General features: G+C 37.2%; 2 protein-coding genes across 3 annotated transcripts; one reads left to right on the plus strand and one right to left on the minus strand.

Annotated features, from left to right (window-relative positions):
* Positions 2,341-5,699, plus strand: LOC18767084 (tobamovirus multiplication protein 1). Of its 2 annotated transcripts, none has more exons than XM_020570590.1 (11): positions 2,341-2,698; positions 2,924-3,014; positions 3,134-3,186; positions 3,804-3,896; positions 3,998-4,069; positions 4,178-4,250; positions 4,426-4,471; positions 4,559-4,622; positions 4,902-4,955; positions 5,044-5,121; positions 5,408-5,699. In XM_020570590.1, exons 1-11 carry the CDS (start codon positions 2,519-2,521, stop codon positions 5,498-5,500), a joined length of 897 nt encoding a protein of 298 aa, XP_020426179.1. In that variant the 5' UTR covers positions 2,341-2,518; the 3' UTR covers positions 5,501-5,699. The 2 variants fall into 2 exon arrangements, with proteins under 2 accessions (XP_020426179.1, XP_020426180.1); XM_020570591.1 differs by having other exon boundaries at positions 2,924-2,980.
* Positions 7,601-17,306, minus strand: LOC18767629 (calmodulin-binding transcription activator 2). The gene is made up of 13 exons (XM_020569752.1): positions 17,080-17,306; positions 16,838-16,957; positions 16,446-16,561; positions 16,131-16,219; positions 15,879-15,921; positions 14,031-14,205; positions 13,720-13,830; positions 13,245-13,567; positions 12,182-12,718; positions 10,936-11,627; positions 9,843-10,419; positions 9,088-9,411; positions 7,601-8,081 (listed from the first exon to the last, which is right to left on the minus strand). Exons 1-13 carry the CDS (start codon positions 17,117-17,119, stop codon positions 7,968-7,970), a joined length of 3,261 nt encoding a protein of 1,086 aa, XP_020425341.1. The 5' UTR covers positions 17,120-17,306; the 3' UTR covers positions 7,601-7,967.

The following is a 22,007-nucleotide window of genomic DNA, read 5'->3' on the forward strand; positions in this document are numbered from 1 at the left end:
CCCACCTCAGATTTTCATAAACCCTAGCATTCTTCTCCCAATTTCCCCTTCTCTCCCAAATACCCCCTTTTCTCAAACTGAATAACCCTTCCTCTCCATTGTTAAGTGATTGAAAAGAAGTGGATGCCACATCATGTAACAGAACGTCATTTAATACTGACAGAATAGGTAACGTGAGACAATTATTAAAAGTGTAGGTGGTATATTAAGATGTTTCAAAAAACAGGTGGTAATCTAAGATTACTTTGAAAGCACATGGGACATATACATAAATAAGCCACATAGATATATAATCAATTAATATATATATATATACAGTCCCCTTCTATTAAGGGATCCCTTAAATAATTTTATTTGAGGGACGCCCTTTAGGGTACCCTACAATTCTTTTCCCAATAATCCAAACCATCTAATTTTTAGGTATTCATTCATAGATCATCCTTATAAAAAATTAGACAAATCGGAAACCGTTTCGACATCCAATTCTGTCTTACAAAATCAATGAACACGGTGCTTTAAGAAAAGTACTAAAATTTCAATAACTCAATTGAGTGGTCACATGATATCGGATTCAAGTGATTTTTTGTAGAGATGATCTTTGAATGAGTATCTACAAAAGAGACGGTTTGGATTAGTGAAATACAATTCGGAGTGGGGCCTACAAGGGGTGTCCCTCAAATAAGCTTATTTGAGGGATCCCTCAATGGAAGCTCTCTGTATATATATATATATATATATATATAAGTTATAGAATATTTAATCTCCCATATAAATGTATATACGAATGTGAACTAGGTGAACCAAGAAAACAACTAAATATTATTTATATATATATAATTACTATAGTTTAATACTTACCAAAGTAACTACTTAAAAATAAAAAGTTTAACCTTCTTAAATAACCTTTAAGAATATTGATTTTCAGAGTATTTGCTTATATTTGCCATGGCAATGGGTGGAAAAGCAAAATAAAAGGGGTAGGGCAGTCACTATTCACCTAAATAATGTCTGCCCTTCCTTGCCCTTATTCTTTATCATGGCATCATGGGTCAAAGTGCTCTTAAGCTTATTAAAAATACCCATGTGGGTTGGGCCTCTGTCGGGTCCTCGACCCTATTAGGGAGATTTCGAGGAAAAACTTGGGGCTGATACAAGGATCCCCAAATTATAAAATTTTTTGGTCAAAACGAGATGCAGATAATATTGTTATCTACATCCTTGAACCTGGCCCGATAAGGGCTATATTTACTTTTAAGTAATGTATGTATATCTATATATATAAAGCAAAAGGCAGAGAATGGTGAAACATTCAAAATACCAGAAAATGCCCTTGGTTAATGCAAACATTAAGAATTAAAATTATTAATTAAATGAGGATAATATGGTAAATTCACAATTTTTCATATTAAAAAAATTAAAATTAAAAGAAAATTCAGATAATGGATCCTATTTTTATGGAACACAACTATCCATTATCTTTTTTAATTCTAAAATAAATTTAAATTTTTTTAAAAAAAAACCTCTCACAGGCGTAGAAGCGCGTGCAGAGAGGCTAGTATAATATAACAATGTATGGTTATAATATGATATAATCAATAAATATATAATTTAATATTTATATAGTTTTGTACATTGAATTGAGATGATTATGAGTAGTTGTGTTGAATTTAATAGGTTAATTAAATGTGATTGATGGTTTAAGGTGAAATTAGTGTTATAATGTAGGATAGATATAAATACTTTTTTAAAAACTTGGGATTCGCTGGTTTGGGAGAAACCTCCCTCTCTCAACGGAGACGGGGACTGGGATTCCTAGAAAATCCTTATCGGAAATAGGGGCAAGAATGAGGAGTGGGACGGAGATGGTATTGCCATACCCGGCCTCAAACTAGTCGACTGGCATCCCTAAGAGGGATTGAGGAAGGGGAAAAACAAATGAGAAAGGGAGTCTGATGAAAGAAATGACAATACAAATGACAGTCTAGATGATAGGAGAGAGAGAGAGAGAGAGAGAGAGAGAGAGAGAGAGAGAGAGAGAGAGTTTTTATTTATATTTTATATAATTGATAGTCTAAATTACTCTAAATTACTTTAATATACGAGAAGAAGGGATCGAACTTATGTACAATGGAACATGCACACCATCTTAACTAACTAGTTTAACTCACATTTGCGAGCCTTGCTATAATTTTAAGGATTTTAAGGACACTCTAACGCTGACGTGGCGTATTGAAAGATGATGGATTATTTGGGCGGTTAAGATTTTTATGAAATGCAGACTTTGTTAATGCACAGAATGTCTGACCCAGTGAGGAGGAGTGAGGTATGTTGGTTGCGCAATCAACGAATATACACGACGAGGTTGATCCACACGTGGTCCAGCACTCACTACGTGTCCTGGCTCTGCCTTGTCCACGTGTCACTTCCTTTGGCTCCGTCATTTTGCCAACTTTCTCTGCTTCTCCAAACAGAAACACAGGACACAGAGAGAGCTCTAGCTTTCCTCTTCCTTTTGTGAATGAATATTTTCATTTTTGCAGAGCTTTCCCAGGTTTTGATGAGGAAGAGCTTCTTGTTTAGTTACAGCGAAGGCGCAGATGATTGGTGGAATGAGATTGGTGGATCAAAACAATGGCAAAGTGGCCCAACGTACTATATCCTGTCTGCCTCTTATGCCTTGGTCTCTCTTGTTGCTCTGGTAGTACCCTACAATATTTTATTCCCCATTTCTCATTTCTGTTAAGTTTTTTCAGTTTTTTTAGGTAGACCCATTTTCTATCTATCATTAAAAAAAAGCATCTTCAGTGAGTTTTTTTTGTTGGGTTTGCTTGTTTTAATCTCAGTTATTTTTATGAGAAAATTATATATAATCTAGGTTTGGAGAAGATGAAGATGATGAGGCTTGTTTGCTATATATTTTCAGGTACAACTTGTGCGCATTCAATTAAGAGTGCCAGAATATGGGTGGACAATACAAAAGGTTTTCCATTTGATGAACTTTCTAGTGAATGGATGTAAGGGTTGTGTTGCATTTTTTCATACTCTTGCACTCTGTCTGCACCCATTTCTTATTGTATAAGCTTTTAATTAAAGCCAAAAATAATAATTTTTGTGTGTGTGTGTGTGTGTGCAGTGAGGGCTGTCCTATTTGGTCTCTACAAGAGTGTTCTTCTTATTAAGCCTAAGGTATGTGTAATTTCCAGCCTCCTGAATTATGCTGTCCTATTCTGGGATTTCATATGTAGTGGTTTTGGCAAAACAGTGTTTTATGGATTAAGTAATAAGTTTTGTGTATTGGGTTTGCTTGCCAAGGGCTGTATACAAATTATATAATGATGCAAGAATGCCATGCCATTGCAGGATAAGAACATTGATTCTTGCAAATAACATTTTCTGATATGGCTCATAGGATAAGAACAGGATAAGAACAGTGTCACTTTTTAGTCGGAATAGAAATATAGAAGAATCATAGGAGTAGTGTTAGAATGATATATAAAACTTAAAAGAAAATCCCAAGTATTATTAGGTAGTCTAAGGATGTGTATTGTGTCTCTCTGGAAGACTTAATGAGATAATAGCTTGTTCCATGCGTAACAAAATACAACGATTTGGAAATTCTCTGTCCTGTATTTTGAAGTGCAATGTAAAAGTGGAAATATGTTTCTGTCTCTCCTGAACTTTGAAAGTAGACTTGCAGCTTGCAGAGTTCGAGTTATTGTAACTTTTGAAATCAATTTGCTTCAGTGCTTTGTGTTATCTGATTATAGAATATTTTTTAATTGTGCTGCCTAAATGTATTGCAGGCTCTTGAAATGCTGCTTATGGATCTTCCGGGTCTTTTATTTTTTTCCACATATACATTACTTGTCTTATTTTGGGCTGAGATCTATCACCAGGTATACCTACTTTTCTTTTTCTTTTTTTCTGAATCTCATATGACTAATGAGTAGTTGCGTGCTTTAATTCATATCGTCTGATTATTTTAATGTATTTTTAGGCAAGAAGCCTTCCGACCGATAAACTTAGGCCTGCTTATTATATTATAAATGGATTTATATACTTCACACAGGTAAGGAAAAATGACTTATAGAGCATGATTAGGCACTTACAGCTGAATTTCATTTTGATACTACACTTGGGGTATCACTGTTGCCTGGTCATTGTGTTATGATGATAGGTGTGCATCTGGATTTTCATAAGAGTAAGCCGAAGTCCTGTTGCCGTAGAAGCTGCTAGAATCTTCTTTTCAGGTCAAAAGGCAATACTATACTAATATCTTGCTCACTTTTGCATTTCTTTTCTCTAATTTTAAGTTTTTGTCAACATTTGTGCAGTTGGAATAAGTAGTTCATAAACATTGTTAGAAAAACTACTATGTAGATGGAAAAGCTAAACTTGACATTTATTATCAACATTTGTTTGTAGTTATTTCATTCGGTACTGCTCTGGGATTCTTGATATATGGTGGAAGGTAAGGATTTATGGTTCACCTACAGAAAGTGCCCGAATTTTTTCTTCATGAAACAAGTGTTTATTTTTGTGTTGTTTATGACTTTAGGTTGTTTATCATGCTGAGGCACTTCCCCATTGAGTCAAGAGGCCGTCAAAAAAAGCTGGAGGAGGTTTGTGCTTATGTTTGAGTTACATTATGGCCTGAAACCGATGGAAGATATTAGATATTATTATAGGCATAAACGGTGTGATGAATTTTCTTACTTTATTTGATCAAGCAATGAAAAGAAACATGATCTAATGTGTTTATGCACCTTTCTCGGTAGGGTTACATGATCTGCTCCAGGATCATAACCATGACAATTGTAATCCACAGTACGATTCTGAAAGTAAAGAACTAGTGCAATTTATGTAGAAAATCACAGTGCCCGACTTATTTTACATGGCAGGTTGGATGGGTCACAGGCATTTGCTGCACTTGTTTCTTGATAAGATGCTTGATGGTGAGTTCCTTTCAATTGTGAAGCACTTGCACGTATAACCAAAAAAGTTATTGATTTTTGAAGACATATTTCTTGAGTTGTATTGCAGCTCGCAGTTTCTGCATTCGACAAAGATGCAGATGTCGATGTCGTGAATCATCCTATCCTAAACCTTATTTATTACATGGCAAGTTTTGAATCCTTAACTTCCATATTTTATATCTTGCTGCTCTGCCAGTAGAGTTCCATGTACCCTATTTTGTCTAGCTACTGCAGTCCCCTCCCTCACTGGGATGGGCCAATGCATGTTACCTAGATCAGTCAGTCTCACGGTTTGGCAGAACTTTCCAGGAGAATATCTCCGAGTGAAAGAGGACTTCATGCAAAATAGATGGACTAATTATGTCTTTGACTGCGTAGTATAGAACTACTCTTTTCTATGTTGTAAACTTTTTTCATTTATTTTGGCACAGTTAGCGGAGATTGTTCCATCTGCTTTGGTGCTTTTCATCCTGCGAAAGGTGCCGCCTAGGCGTGTTTCTGATCAGTACCAACCCATAAAATGAAAGCTCTATTCATCTTTTGAGCCTATGTTGAAACCGAATTGTTAGATGATTCTGTGGTTTGCTTGAGTTGGATTTCATGTATATTCTTTACTTGGTATTTCTTTTGTATATTTTTCTTTTAACAATGGGGACAGTGACTATGGACGCTTTCTAGAATAACATTTCAAAATTATTGAACACACACTGCTTCATTTCTTCATTGCAGCTTTTTTACTAGTTTCAAAATTAAATTCTATTTACAATGTTTTTCTATTATTAGTTCATGACGAGTAAATTTGAGCAAAACAGAAAAATTGACATTAATGCTTTACAAGAAATGAACAGGAAAAAAAAAAAAAGGCATACCCTAGATGTAGAGTCTCGGGATGCAGGACTTTGTGAGAATAGTAAGGGGTTTGTAGTTTAAGTAGTTAAAAGCAATTATTCCTGCATGTGAGATTCTATATTCGACTTTCCTCTTCTCTAATATCGCTAACTGCACACTTGGTTAAACACTATTAGTATGATGTTTGTTTGTGCAAATAATGTCACGGGAGAATATTCGTCCAAGATTCCTTCGTCTTCTCCGTCTATCTTTCTCCCTGCAAAACAGATCGGAGTAAAAGACCACACCCGGGGGGTGTTGGCCAAAGGCCCTCCGATGCCTAAGTTAGGTAGGGTAATTCAAGGAAAACTGGGTGGCCGGAGCCGTGTGTGGTGGCCGGAGCCTTGTGTAAGAGAGAGAAAGAGAGGAGGTGGCTAGGGTTTTTGAGAAATAATTTCTGCAGAGCTTTAGTAAGAATTTAGGCGTACCTCAACCATTGTGTGTGGCTATGCTTTTATAGTAGTCTCGGAGGCTAGGGTTTCAGAGGAATAATTCCATAAATTGAAGGGAATTATTCCTCCCCTTTTTGGAATTGATTTGATTAATTAGGGATTTGATTAATTATGGTAAATCAAATCCCTAATTGTGGTAGGTATCAAATCAAATCCTGATTCAATTAGGCAATTCCTCATTTATTTGGGGATCGTGGTAATTAACCAAATCAATTCTCAACCTAATTGGGTAATTCCCAATTAAATTGAGTAACTCCCAATTAGGTTGATTAATTCCCAATTGGGTCAAATAATCCCCAAATGGTAGGAATTATTTGACCTAGGGTTTGATTTAATTAGGTTCCCACAATGTTCCATATCAGAAAATAATTCAAGTCATTTTATATGATTTCACAATTTAAATGCGACTCACTTTTCTTGTTTTCATGATTATTTACTAAAACTTAAATTCCTCCAAGTCTCGCTTTTTGTTTTTTTTTAATAAAGCGCAGAAATACTTGGTGGTTCCATCTAACAATAAGATTGAACTTTAAAAATAAAAAAAATTATATATAAAATATAAAAAACTTCATATATTATGAGCAAAATAACGAGATATTGGAGGAGACTATTAGGAGTAGGCGGGAGAAAAGTAAGAGACAGATTTGAGAGAATGAATTTGAATATCAAGAGTAAATGCAGGAACGTCGTATTTTAAAGACTTAATTCAGGAATCTATCTTTGAATTAGTCTAAATTAGGGTGGTTCGATGTACGCAAACCGAAAATCACAAGTGAGTGGATTTTAAGGCCTTCGATGTATGCAAACCTCAACTAGGGTGCTGTTGTATAGTAGTCAATTAGTCTAAATTTGTACACCCTACAGCATTACACGTATTTGGAAAAATTCAAGAAAATTTAAAATTAATTAATTTTAGGTTGCTGGAAATTAAAATTTCAAAACCTTTTATGTGAATTAATAACCAAAACACACAAGATTTGTCCGCCATTTGGGTAAAGCTCTGAGGTTCAGCTAGATTTACTCCCTAGTTCGAGTCCCAAAAGTTGCAACACCTAGTGGCCAATAACAAGCTCAGTTTCGCGAGTGAAGATTAGTCGAGGTGCGCGCAATTTGGCCCGGACACCTCATAATACTTACCCAAAAAAAACACACACACACACACAAGAATCATGAGTTTATTCACAAATAATTAAACTCGGATGCGTTAACTAACAACTTGACTGGTAAGGCAGTCCACATCAATTTCTAACTTGCATCCAGTTCGTGGACCATTCAGCACTAGGATTCTGTAAGTTAGAGTCATATGCTCTTAAGCACTTCCAAATCTTTTACTTCGACAATACTTTACAGATTTTGAAATAAACTGGAGCAAAGCTCGAGGTACAAGTAAATTAGTAGTTACAACGTTTTTCACAGTATACAACAACAATCAAAATATTCCACTTCCTAAATAAATTCAACCACAATAAAAACTGTGTAACCTGGAGTAAATTTCGATTGTCCTAACTATGCTTCTGCAGAACTGGGTATCTCATAGATGACTTTCTACATCAATTGGATCAGACATATACACAGACAAGCTACAACCTTCAAATCCCTGTTAAGGATGCCAGACATATATAATTTACAGACAGGGCAACTCAGAGCAGGCTCAATCAAATGCTATAGACATGAAAGTGTCGTCATCCAACAATTTGTCAATATCAATCAGATCATCACCACCTTCGACCTTTAGTTCTGATCCATCCATAGCCATATCACTTACCTGCCAGCAGATCATGACATGCAAAACATGTTACCAAAGTAAGTGGCAATTGCAGGCAATGGTTATCGATATTTAGTACTAACAGTTCCATTAGTTGTCCAATAGTAACTGACACACTGGGTGAGGACGGACTTACATTTTCTATACTAAGATTCACAGAAAGGGCAAGGTAGAAAAGTGAAGATCTTCAATCTTGTTTAAGTTCCAGAAATTTTCATGTGCCCTTTGTTAACCTTGGAACATAATGCATACCGAAAATGAAAAAATTCAATTGATTTGCAGCTGAGGACAGTGTTCCAAGGCTTATAATTAATATGGAAAACAAGACCATACTTGGGCCTTTTTAGATATCTGAGCTAAAATTCTCAAAAATCGTATAATGAAGTCCTTGAGGAGACACTGGTCAGCAACAGATCACGATATTTGAGATTTCATGGTTTTCACACATAGGAATTTCGGAAACTTGAAATAAAACTGAACTTTTAGAATAGGAGTCCCTCAAAAAAGCTTTGAAAAAAAGATGATCTCAATAATTACGGCATTCATATGCAAGATCCTGGTGTCTGTTTGGTTACACTTCTTTTCATTTTTGGTTTCTGTTTCAAATTAAAGATAGAGAAGGGAATGAGAGGAAAGTGAGAAGAATGATGAAAAATGTGAGGGAGGCAGCAGAAAGTATATATAGAATGATCCATAAAGAGAAACTAAAAGTTTAACCAAATTTAAAAAAATTTAACTTTCAGCTTTCGTTTTATGTATTCTCTCTCATTTCCCCAAAATCTTTTTAACCAAGAAAATAAGACAAAAAGAAAATGTTATCAAGCAGGCCTGAATAATCAAATAAAAATGCAATCAATATCAACATAGAATCAGAAGTCAGTATTAGTAAATTATATCAAAGGGCTAAAAAAACTAAAAGAAGATGTACTTAACGAAAATGCGACATTTCTGTTTTTACAAACAGTAACTAAGATAATTAGACTATAAAGGTGAGATGTATCAATACCTTGGTTTCGCGGAACCCTTCCACAACATTTAGCAGTCTACGATATTGAGCTCGTCCCTCGGGATATTGAACCATAGACTTTACCCTAGTAAGCGCTTTTTGTAACCTTTCCTCAGTTTGTTTCCTTCCTTTCTTAAGAAAATCATAATCGTCGTCTTTTGGGGGCACACTTTGCGGGTTCGGAGCCTTGGCAACTGCATCCGGTCGGAATCCTCGCAAACCAGTCCCCTTACGTCTCCAACGCAATATAACTTTCTCCAGAATTCCAACTGACCAGGTGATTGCTTTATATTGTTTCCTTACTTGGTGTCCCCGTACATGAGCCTTTACCAAATGGAAATGGAAAATTAGCATTCAAGGCTGTACAAATCTTTCAGAGAAGCAATACCCAGAAAATTAATACAGTTTTGGAAAGTGGGTATCTAAAAAATATCTTATTGAATTCAAAATATAATATTTATTAAAGCAAAGATTGAGATGGCCAGAACAATCAAATCCTCAACTCTAAAACATGATTCCAAGATTCTCAGAAGTCACCAAGTCAACAACTCTTCACTATTTGTCTGATTTAACTGGCAAAAGAACTAACGACCAGAAGTAGAATTTTTATATACAAAACAAGCTTAAAATACTTCCACTGGGAACTTTATTTATATGAAACATTTGTTACCCAAAATCAGAGGCACTGGTAAAAGCTATCAATGATAAGACTGTTTTCTTTTAACTCAATCAACAAACAAAAAGTTGCAACAAACCTGGATTTTAACAATTCTTTGACGAATTATCAGGAACTCTTTTCTCTTCTTCCAACCACGAAACTTCTTCTGTATCTGAATTGCAGCAGTATGCCCATTGGCTTGTCCCACCTTGTGTGATTTGGAAGCTATGAGTGAAATCGCTCGCTCATCCGGCATTCCGAACTCATCAGTATCATACTCAGTTAACTGTCTCCTATCAAATGACTGCATCCTGAACATTTGATGTATGCGATCAGCAGCTTGTGTAGCATTAGTTACAGCAGTAAGTGAATCCTTCAGTGAAAGCGCATCTGGCATATCACTGTAGCTCCCAGGTGTGGCTATTCGTTCTGAAAAAGTTTTAACTGCTCTTATTCCAGATATTTCTGCAGCACCACCTTCCTTTGCATCATTCATTGTAAGGGAGTCAAGGTAACTGGTCAGCGAAGACTCTGCGAGGAAGCCTGAGATTCCTTTGTGCCTGTTAACAGAAGCCAGGTCTGCTGGTGCTCTACCCAAAGGAAATTCTGGAGACGGATCGGTCAGCGCTCCAGGAGCTGCACCAAGAGAGATAAGGATTGCAACCGTCTGCTCTCTGAATTTGGTATAGGTTCAAGGTAGGAAAACAAAAACACAGAACAGCAAAATATGAGCAGGTGTTGGAATAGGATGCAGATTAAGAGCACTAGATACTAATTCAAAAACAACACAAGCCCAAGTGAGCAATTCATTCCCTCAGTATGCTTTTGAGCTACCCTATTGTAATTTGCAAACAATTTATCAGGAAGGAAATATAAATGAAGTTTTACTTGAAGCTAAAAAAGTGCAGGTTAAAAGAAAAATTAGGTCCTTAGTGAGAGAGAGAGCGAGGAGGACTACTCAATGTTATACAAAACAAGTCATTGTTAAATGGCTTCCCTCAGCTCTTATAATTCAGATGAGATAGGGCTTTACAAAACTTGTGGTAACAAAGTTTGATGCTTAAATGGGCCACAAAATAGATTTTATTTTAAGCCATGTCCCTAAGCTACTCTATATATGCAACAAAGTTAGAGAATATTCAAGAGCTAGATTAAAATAAAATAAAAAAGGTAGGTCCTGATGTCCTTGCCTGCCATAGAATGCAGCCCAATGAAGGGCAGTCCATCCATTAACGTCGCGAAAATTGATACTAACTCCTGCAGTTACAATGGGTTTTATGGCCCAATCATATCCAAGAGCAGCTGCTAAATGTATCACGCCTTGGCCCTCACTATCTAATACACTAGGTCCTTTACCATCTTCTAGTGCTTTATGAAGGAGCCACGTGTACAACTTCTCTTTCATCAGCTTTATGAGATGTTCCATCCCTTCATGTTGGGGCAAATCATTCACTGCTGTTGGCTCTACCAGGGGTAAGTATTCCTCTTCCTCCTTCAGTGAAATGATTTTACTAATTAAGTTTTGTTTCTCCTTAACACCCTCAACTAGTTGACCTGAAGGGCTGACAGATCTCAGAGACAGTAACCTCTCAAGACGCAAGTGAAGATGGATTTCATTTGTAGTGCCATTGCAGATATTTGTGATATCTAAATCTTTAGTGGAGCCCACTTGATAATCAAACTCCCTTACTTCACTACAAGCTAACCTGTTGGAACAGGTTACATAGAAAGGGACTTGCCCAGCACTGTGAGGTGGAGCAAAACAAAAAAGAACTCCATTGGCTAAAACCTGTGCTGGAACCTCCACTTCCCCAAACATACAAGACCAATTATACTTTATTACCTGTTTTTGACTTACCAAGAATGTCCCAATAACCAGAACCTGTTTCACAATTAGCAAAATGAGATAACAAAAAAGAAATCGAGCACATATACATATAAAATGGCAACCATCAGATCTGCAACAGAATAGACATGCCAACAAATTTGGTAACCTTTTACCAAAGCATGGAGATAATATAATATTTCATAGTCAAATAGAAAATAACAGAAAGCACATTTTTTAAAGTTGGAAGACAGATACCAAAGAACAAACATAATAACCAACCAATTTAAGCAGACAGGGGAGAAGTAAAACCAAAATATGTCAAAAACTCTCAAGTAATCAAAATGATAAAATGACAGAAATTGAGTGGAAGATGATAGTATCACAAGATGTTCAAAAGCTGAGTACCACATACAAAAGAGTAGCTAATAGTTACAGAGTTGTTCAGAGAAATCATGCTTATGAAACAACAGCATCTTATATAATACATTTTCAGCAACGAAATTATTTTGGCACAAAAAGGATTTCTACAATAAATTTAGTAAGCATCTGACTAGATAATATTTACGTTGCCGAAAATCTCTCTTGTAAAATATGCCATAATTCAGTACCTCAATTTCAGAGTCAGTGTACGCCCATTTTGGTGAAAAATCAACTATACTGAAAAGCTGGTCCTGGGAGATAGAAGGGCTCAATGAGGAATCATCAGCTACATTTCCACATTCATCTGTGCTCCACGAAATACCAGATGAGGATTGCATCTGCAAATCATCAACCTCTCCGAGTTCCTTAGAAACCCACCTAGAGAAGCTGTCAACTTTCTTCAAACCCTCTTCTTGATCTAATAATTGCTGTCTCAAAGTGAAAGCATAGTTGATATTCCCATCTTTAGGAATGTCAGGCTCGGAACTTGATATGATTAAGCATTGAGATTCTGCATTTGTAAGCTGCGCTTGAAAGTTGTTCTGCACAAGCTGGTCATTTCGCTGATTGGGATGAGTAGTGACAAGCTCAGGAGCATTTCTCAGATTCACATCAACAGTGCCTTGCTCAAATAACCTGGTATCAAGATTACTTGGCAGTTGCAAATTCATTGACTGGTCAAGGGACCATTTGGGCAACTGCAATGCATTTTCTTCCAAAGGAATCTGGATAAACAATCTAATACTTAGAACATCAACATAATTCTTAATTTGAAGAAACTATATTATTAATATAAGATGCAAACATTAACACGAAGAAGAAAAAAACATGTAACCAATATATGTAGCATACCAGAGAATCCATGGATGAAATCATCCAAACGGAAAAATGAAATCAAAACAGTGAGGTAGAGTTGGTTACCAACTGAGATGTTCCTTATTAATACACCAGGGTTTTTACTGTATACTTATAGTTTGGATTTCATAAAATTCAATACCTCAGCTGTTTTGGATGTCTATATATAAAAATTTAGTGTGACACTAAGAGAACAGCACCCTACATGCACATAAAGTGAAAAATCCTCAAGTATCTGCAGTTCAATATGACATAAAAAAAAAAAAGCAGGACTAAAGCGCATGGAAGAAGTAATAGCACTGAATCTCAGAAATGATCTATAACAATAAGCCTAAATGATAAACAGCTAAGGAACATGCCAACAGTAGATAAAGAACCATAGAAGCTAGTAAATACCTGCCAATTTGTTCGGAATGCCAGAGGACTTCCGAACTCCTCCTTTAATGTGCTATTCCCTGCTAAAAACTCAGTTGAAGTTATATTTTGTTGTTCAGGGGGAATTCCAGAAGAAGCAATTTGGATGGAAGACTTTGATCCATGAGAAGTTACAGTATGAAGTCCCGTTGTGCACTGTTCCAAGATTTCTTCCCAGGATCCCACACCGAGTGTTTTTTGAGAATCAATCCCACAAGTAGAGTCATCAGTGTAACACTGTTGATCTCTCTCAAAATATGGCCTGTAATTTCCTCCATGAAATGATGACTGGCCATCATGATTGTCTGATAAGATTATAATAATCAAATCAGCATGTTGCTCGATATAAGAGGTCATTAGATGAAGCCATCCATGTATAAACATAAATTAACAAGCAACATCCCTCCCTCCCCTCCCCGAGGCAAAAGAATAAAAGTAAAAACATAAAGATCCTTACTCAAATGCGGATGCAGTGAGAGATTAATATCTGCTTTGTCTGTGAGAGGACCATTCCCCATCTGTTGTGAGTCGAAACTTGAGTGAAAAGAACTTGCTTGGTGACTATCACCTGCATCGGCTCACATGTGTTAAACAAAAACTCTCATGCATATTTAAGAAGTGAGTAGGCGTTGCACAGTCATTTTGGCATTTATTATGTACATCAAACTGAATTTTCTAAAATCAAGACAATAAATTATCAACACAAGATAAGACCAAAATGGCATGTAAAAGATAACCCTTTTTAACAAAGCTACAGAAATGGAATACCAGAATCAGCATCTTCACATGATGTGAGGTTGCTGCTTGGGCTTGTATAATCTGTATTTCCTGAAGGTGTTCTACAATTACTATTAGAAGGGCTAGAAGTCCAGGAGCTGCCCTTTTGCAGATCAGGTGTAACCTCATCAATCTCTCTAATGCCTCCAGCATTTGCCCTATTACCCTGAGAAAGAGAACAGATTTATAAGAAAGCATTAACAGTCAACAAGAAATATGCATAGGGCACAGTTACTTGGTTTGAGAAACTTAGGCATACTATAAAATTGTAAACGTGAATCTGACAAAATATATATTCAATGTCTTGAGGTCATAAATTGCAATTTTTGAGTGTACATGGCCAAAGTCAAATACCTTCTTCAGAACTGTTCTAGGAACTTTATCATACAAATGACATTCATGAGCTATTGACCCACCTTTATTTCCTTTGTACTCTTCCTCTATTTTCAATAAACCTTTAGTTCATACCAAAGTTTCATGATATTGGAACACGCAATTTCATGCTTTCTTAATAATGGGACAAATTACAACAATTGCTAGCTATTTGGAATTTTGGATCAAGACAACCCCAACGCAATTCCAACTTGACCTTATAAGTTCGTTTGGTTATTTTTTTAAGCCATATTGTACTGTTTCAGGGCTTGTGTTAAAAACCTATATCAATTTGGTTTTACTTCCTGAGCATTTGCTTATGTTATAAATGATGAGCTAGGACTAGGGCACATACTACATTTGACTCACCAAACCCCAGTAGAGAGAGAGAGAGAGAGAGAGAGAGAGAGAGAGAGAGGACTAGGGCACATACTACATTTGACTCACCAAACCCCAGAGAAGAGAGAGAGAGAGAGAGAGAGAGAGAGGAGGAATACCACACAGGTTATAATTCATGAGCTGGGAAAAAAAGGTTTTATATTTAGCTCACACAAGTACTTACAGACAGACGGACAAATGGAGAGTGTAAGATCAGTAATAGATAAAGAAATTAAGTAGACCTGACTTGAGAATAAATTCAACCAACCCCAGTGACCATATTTTTTTAATGGGAGACAGCTTTCATTGTAAAAGAACAAATTTACAAGAGTAGTGAACAACTTCTATGAAAATTATACACAAAACCTGCAACTAACAGCTCTTCCCTAAGATAGATACAACAAACACCAGAGAAATGTCAAAAAACAAAAACAAAAACAAAAAAAAAACAATACAGCGGCTGCTCTCGAATCTGATAAAATAACAGAAACAGCTCTCTAAACTCCAAAGCTAAAGAAGCCCAAAAACGAACCGCTCACTAGGAAAATTCTCAAAAATCCTCCTATTTCTTTCCACCCATATAACCCAAAAACTTTCCCTCATAGCACATCTCCTCAGAACTACACTCCTTTTCTTACCCACGAAAAATTTAAACTTCTGACATAACAGCATATTACAAAACACCGGAATGACCAACATAACCCGTTTCCCTCAGTAATCATAACCACAAAGAAAAAGCCATTGGGCATTGAAGCAACAAATCATCCATTCTTTCATCATTCTTCCTGCACATAACTCACCAAGGGGAAGAAAGGAAGATAGAAGGCCTTCTTTGAACTGTCACAAGTATTAATCTTCCCATGAGCAACCAAAAGTAACACTTGTAACTTAGCACCCACTCTGTTTAAACTTCAAACTAACAAAATATGATATAAATTTATGACTCACAAGTGCTTTAACTAGATGAAAGATGGTCTACATGAGAAAAAGTTATCAAGCCTTTCCAAAAACTGAATACGAGAAGGGTATCGAATTTTAAACAATTGCAACAATAACGAAAATAAACCGATTGAAGAACGAGTAGAATACCTTTACTTCCAAGTAATGGACAAAAACTATGTGCATCAAATCCCTGCACAATGACAAGCACATTAAAATTAAAAATAGAAACCTCGGGAAAGAGGTATCAGAAAACTGAAGACTTTAGAAACCAAACTTTATGACAATAAGGAATGCAATAACACAATATTGGACCTTTATGGAAATGCGTATGAACAGTCAACTCTGGAATATGAAAGGCACTGCACATATACATAAATAAAGTACATAACTCATACTTACTGTTCAAGCATCCAATAGCTGCGCCTTTGAAAATTTTCGTTCTCTTCTCCATGAGCATAGTAGCAGTGTAGAACATCAACACTGCCAACCTAAGATAACTTGAATAATGTTAGTTCTCAAACTCCAGGTTTTTTTAGTTCAACGAAGATTATTTTCATTTTTCTATTAAGAAAATATCCAAGAAATGTATCAGTTCAATTATCTACATGAGCATCCTTTAGGGGTATACTAAAATAATTGCTGACTATAACGCGGCTTTTATTACAAACCCAGAGACCCCAGATACAGGTAAAGATCTCTTTTTTGCAAGCTTACCTTTAGCTTCTCATGAGCCTCCTTCACAGTCTTTCCATCTTTTTTCTTCCTCCAATTATGTCCATCCTTTCTAAAGTATCTCAAAACCTTCCGATCAAAAAGAAACAGCGAACCACCTGGTATGGTGGAAGAAGTTTCATAAGTAAAGTTCTGTGTGTGTAAATACTACAACTGAAACGTAATTGCATTGTATGTTAAAAGGTTCAAAAAGAAAACATCCCAAATGATATTTACAGACCTTTTGGTACAGCAAAAGAGCTGATTTTTTTAAGAACCCAAAACAAATTGGCATCGGCTAATAGACTTTTGTAAAAGAGAAATAAGAATTAAGGAAGAAACAATACTTAGTCAATCATATAAATTAATATTTGCAATTAAGTCAATAACCATACTTGGTGGTCTGTTTGGAGGCTCTGATGAAATATGGAATTTCTGAAAATTACTAAGAATTTCACAGATTTCAGCTGGCCGCAACCACCGATGTTGGGCCTCCCCCAGCAATTGTTGAAAGTCTGCATACACGAAACCATACTATGAGAAATCTTGCCAGGAAATGATCTGATCGAGTATGAATATTTTAGTATTAAATTGAAGAAAACAATAATTTACAAGGAAAGGGAGATTGAAATCTGACCTAATCGAGGGCCCTGAGAGTACGATACGCGTTCCGCCATGGAAAGACTAGTCGAAGAAGGCAAGGAAGCTGAGCAGGAGTTGATAGAAATAGACAAGAAAGTTTTATTTAAGTCATCATTTTAAGGAGTCAGAGTCAACGGGGTAAGATGGATATAAGAAGGGAGACCCCTATTCAAATCAAAAATTAAATTATGCTTTCTTTTTTATTTATTTGTATCTTGTGAATACCATTATTAACAGAATGTATATATCCCTATCTTATACTATTATTAGCGTACAGTCCGATATTTTGGACCACAGGAGTTTAAGAGATTGTGGTCACCTACCTTTGGGTATTAATCCAATGGTTCAAAAAAGTTTCTTAAAAGGAGTGTAAGAGTGAGTAAACCGTATTTACATCTAACGGTGAGTGACCACAAATCTCTTGGACCCATGTAGTCCAAGAGATCAGGACTAACATAATGTATCTTGTGAATACTTTTGCGTCTTCTGAATTATTAACAGAATGTATCTATCGGTACACAAAATAATATTGTGGTGGTTCGATGGTGAGGATATTGTGGTTGTGGTTGTGGTTGATGGGTTCGATTACGGCTGGATACGGTTTGATTTGAACTGATTTTCTTTCTCATAAAATTGGAATTTGAATCGGAAATGAAGATTGGTTCAGTCTGGTCCAATTTTGACAAAAATCCACAGTTAAGACTAAACCAATCCGAACCTGCCCGGTTTCGGTTTGGTTTCCGATTCTCACGGTTTGGGCTTGTTGCAAAGCCCATTTTATTTTTTTTGGGTATTTAACCTTCAGCTTCAAGACCATCTGATTTTTAAAAATTTTAGGCTTAAACATCACAATTGGCCCAATTTCCATATTGAAACAACCACTATTCTTTGACAAAAATAATAAAACAATCCAATATTAAATTTAAAATTACAACCCAACAACAAAATACACATAATAAAACAAATTAAATAACAATCAAATTTAAAATTATAACCCCATTCTTTTGTTCTTTTGTTGCTGCATCTCAGAACACCAAGTGAACCTATCAGATCCATGTATTGCCCTCAATAACCTAAATTTGTAGAAAATAAAAATTAAACTCTGGAAACCCAGAAGTGAAAATAGATCAAGAAATGCAACAGCAAAAGAAAAATATTAGAAAACTAGACCATTTTCATGATCGAAGACAATCAAATGAGTTATCTGCTTGCCCATTTTGATAACAACATACACTGCTTCTCATGTCTTTAACAGCAAGGTCCACTCCTCTTTGGATGTGAATTCTCAGAAGACCCATCATGTTCTCCATTGGATCCAGATTTATGTTTTTTTTTTCACAAATTAAGACGCACCAAAAATCCCAGGAGTAGGAGGAGGATGATAGGTTTTATTGAAGATTGCAATTTGGGGGCCTCTGTCTAAATCTCAGTGCCTGAGTGAAGTTGGTTACCAAACCACAACCTTTTATATTGAACCCAATAGCTAGAAGCTCCACCAATCTATTTCTACCAAGAACACACAAAAAAACCCATAATGAATCACCTAAAGAGGGAAGTGTTAAGGTAAGAAAGGAGAAGCTTGTAAGAGATTTGGCTAAGAAGGGGAGAAATAAGGAACAATGTTCTTCCGGCAGCTTGACAGATGTTCTGTCTGCCAGAAGAGGAAAGTGTAGAAGAAGGGTGAATAGTGCACGAGATTGCTGGATGTCGTAGGTAAGAGAAGAAGCTTTCTCTCTGAATCTGAGTTAGTTTTGTTGGGTGGAAGAGACCTCCTTTTATAGCTGCGAGAAACCTTCATTCCCTAAGAAACCCTAATGGTTTCCACCCCATTTGGCCAAGCTTTTCCCTTCCTTTCTCTTCTCTTCTCTTGACTTTTCCTATCTTAATGAAATTTCCTCTGCCTATTTGCACAAATCAGAAATTTTGTGAGCTCAAGGCTCCCTTTCTGCAGCTGCTTTAGTGGGAGACTTCCATCCTTGGCTTTTTTTCTTCTTCTTTTATTTCTCCTTCTTTGGCTAGATCTGGTGAAGGAAAGCAAATTGATATACATGCTGGTTTGAAGAGTACTCCTCCTGACAGCTTGCATGCTAATATCACTTGGTTCCTTACATATTTCTTGCTTTGAAACTTGCTCTTCCCATGTGCTGGAACATCCCAGCAGCTTTATTCAATGAACCTTCAAACCTCCCTTTTGTGGCTTCTGTTCCAGCCAGGTGCTTAGAGCCTTGTAGCTCATTTATGGCAATTGTATGGGCTAAGGTTCACTAAGTAAATGGGCTATTTTTATTAAATGTTGGGCCTTTTGGTTGGGCTCTTCTTTGATTGGGCTATTTTTTCCTCTTTTGTGCTTACCCATGTGTTTGGGCCTAAGAAATAGGCTTGAGTCTCGAGGCTCCCAAGCAACCCGAGACTTCCATTTCTCTGCCCATCAATGGGCCTCATGTCAATTTATTACTATCCACACCACAACCCACTTAAGCAAGCCCGGGGCATTTGAGTGGCTTGGGCCCACTTAGGCTTGTGGTGTGGTTGGGTGTGAAATAAAGATTTCGTGCTTGGCATGGCATGTCGCTTGACATGTTTTAATTTTATCGCCCTTGGGAAGGGCTGCCATGTTTAATTTTGGCATGGGCTTGTAAAGCCGGTATATTCTAGCATGATGAATTATTTATTTAGCATGGCACGTGAACTGCAATTCGCATGTGGCAAGTTTTCATGTACTCCGTTTTACGCCTTTTCTTAATAGAGTGTCGTTTTGGGTTGATAATTTATTCTGGCCGAACCATTGATTTTTTGGGTCTCAACATTAGCCCCCTTAATTATAAGGGCCATGGACAGGTGCAGGAATGGGCCGAATAATTAAACCCAACCCAAAAATCTTATTTGTATTTGTGTGGAATTTCTCCTCTTCCCGCGTGCACAATGACTGCGCGTCATGATTGGTCCCATCGGTTATTTGCAGTTTCCCAACGCCAACTGCCTTATGCTCTCTCCTTCTTCTTTTTTATTATATTGTTATTATTTTTTTCTTTTTCATTTCTTTCTCTTTTCACGCACCAGACCAAAACTCCTCTCCAACTCTCCTCTCTTCGTTCTCCTTTGCTCTTCCACGAACTCGGACCAAGTGAAAGAGTGAAATCAGGCAGAAATCACCTGCCTCCAGCCGCTGGGAAAGAGCCCAAGTCAGACTCGACCCCGTCGTCCCATCTTCATTCGAAAGGAGCCCGTTTGCCACTGCTGGAAGGGGTTTCTTTTGTGTGGGTTTCCCCTCCAAATCCCCTTTTTTTTTTCTCTTCTTGGTGCGTTCAAGGCCATCCCTTGGGAGATTTAGCGAGGTATGCCTTTTCTCCTATTTTTCCTTGGATTTATTGGGGAATTTGTTGAGTTCCTCATACCCATGGATATTGCTTTTCGTTTTGGCAGCCAAGTACCAAAACCCTTTTGACCCATCTTGTTACTGCTGCAACCGGAGTGCTCACGGCGTGGGTACTAGCAAGGAAGGGCTCGTGCTATTTTTTGAGTTTCTTTCTTCTTTGCTTTGTTCCTTTGTATCAGCTGCTGGAAGAGGGTGCCGAATCTTGTGAGAGAAAACCATCGGTACAGGCTGCTCCCTCTTCCCTTTTCTCACCTTGTATCTTGCCTTGACTTCTTCTGTACTTATGAAAGAACTGATCTTTGCGTAATGTGCCCTCCCCCCACCTCTTTTTTTTTTTTTTTTTTCTGTGCAAGTATAAACTTCTCTGGCATAAGCAGAGGTAGGTGTTGGAAGCTCTAATATTTTTGCTGCTGGAACCTTGAGCTCTCCAATCTCCTAGCTTGAATATTCAGAACTCTGACATAGCCTTTGGTAAGCAATTCTGTCAACATGGGCATTTTAGAATAGGTGTAGACTGGTGCTTGGCCTAGGCTTACTCTCCTTGTGAACTCATGCGTGATAGATTGTGGATTTTTTTTTGTTGCTTGCGACAAAATAGAAATTGACAAAACGCATGTTTTGTGTACTGCCTGATGATTTTTATTTTGAGAAGGGACTTGCTTGTCATGCTTGTTGATCACAGAGTGAGACTTTCACTTTCAAACTTTAAATTGCACGTTCGCTTGGATGAGTTCAACTAGCCGAGCTTGATATGTATCTTGCGTGTGCTAATTTTATTTTGCTTTCTTTCCACCTTTTCGTGTGCAGGTATTTATTGTTTTGCCAAGAGTTGTCATGACATCCATTGGTCCGTCATCCATTATTAGGGATCATCTCTACTCCACAGATGACAGATTAAAGAGAGAGAGAGAGAGGCCTCCTCCTTTGCTTAAGGGCGCAGATGAAGACATAATTATTGATAGAGAGCCGGTGCCAGAAGAGACTCCAGTAATCGATCCTGCATCCATAACGAGGTGCTGTATAGAGAGAGGTCAATTTTCGGCAGTCCCTTTGTTCTTCCAATATCCATGTGGCACCAACAAGGGTTGGTCAGAGTAAGTTAACCGTGAGTTGAAGAACCCGTCTGCTTGTGACATCTTAAACGGGGCAGGGGTGCTGGATGCCATCTTTATTTCCAAAGCTTGCGACATCCATATTGAAGCCAAGATGCTCCGGCATGTGGTTAGGCGATGGAGCACCGAGACGCATACCTTCATTTGTTCGTGGGGGGGGGGGCTAGTTTACCCCCACACTTGAGGATATGGCCAACATTTTTCATCTCCCACTTTTGCGGCAGCCAAGATCCTTTCCGCATCGTGCTGGCTCCAGAGGATGAACTAAAGCTTGAGGCCTTACGGAAGGGTGCCCCGACCTCTCCTAGTACTTTTCTACGATTCAGCAATTAGATTCAGTTTTTTGGGGATAGTAACCAGGATGAGCCGTGTCGTCTTGCTGCGTTTGTATCATTATGGCTTGGGTGATTCCTCTTTTGTGATTTCTCCCAAGAC

Source organism: Prunus persica, chromosome G8 (assembly GCF_000346465.2).
Source record: "Prunus persica cultivar Lovell chromosome G8, Prunus_persica_NCBIv2, whole genome shotgun sequence".
Taxonomy (NCBI): domain Eukaryota; kingdom Viridiplantae; phylum Streptophyta; class Magnoliopsida; order Rosales; family Rosaceae; genus Prunus; species Prunus persica.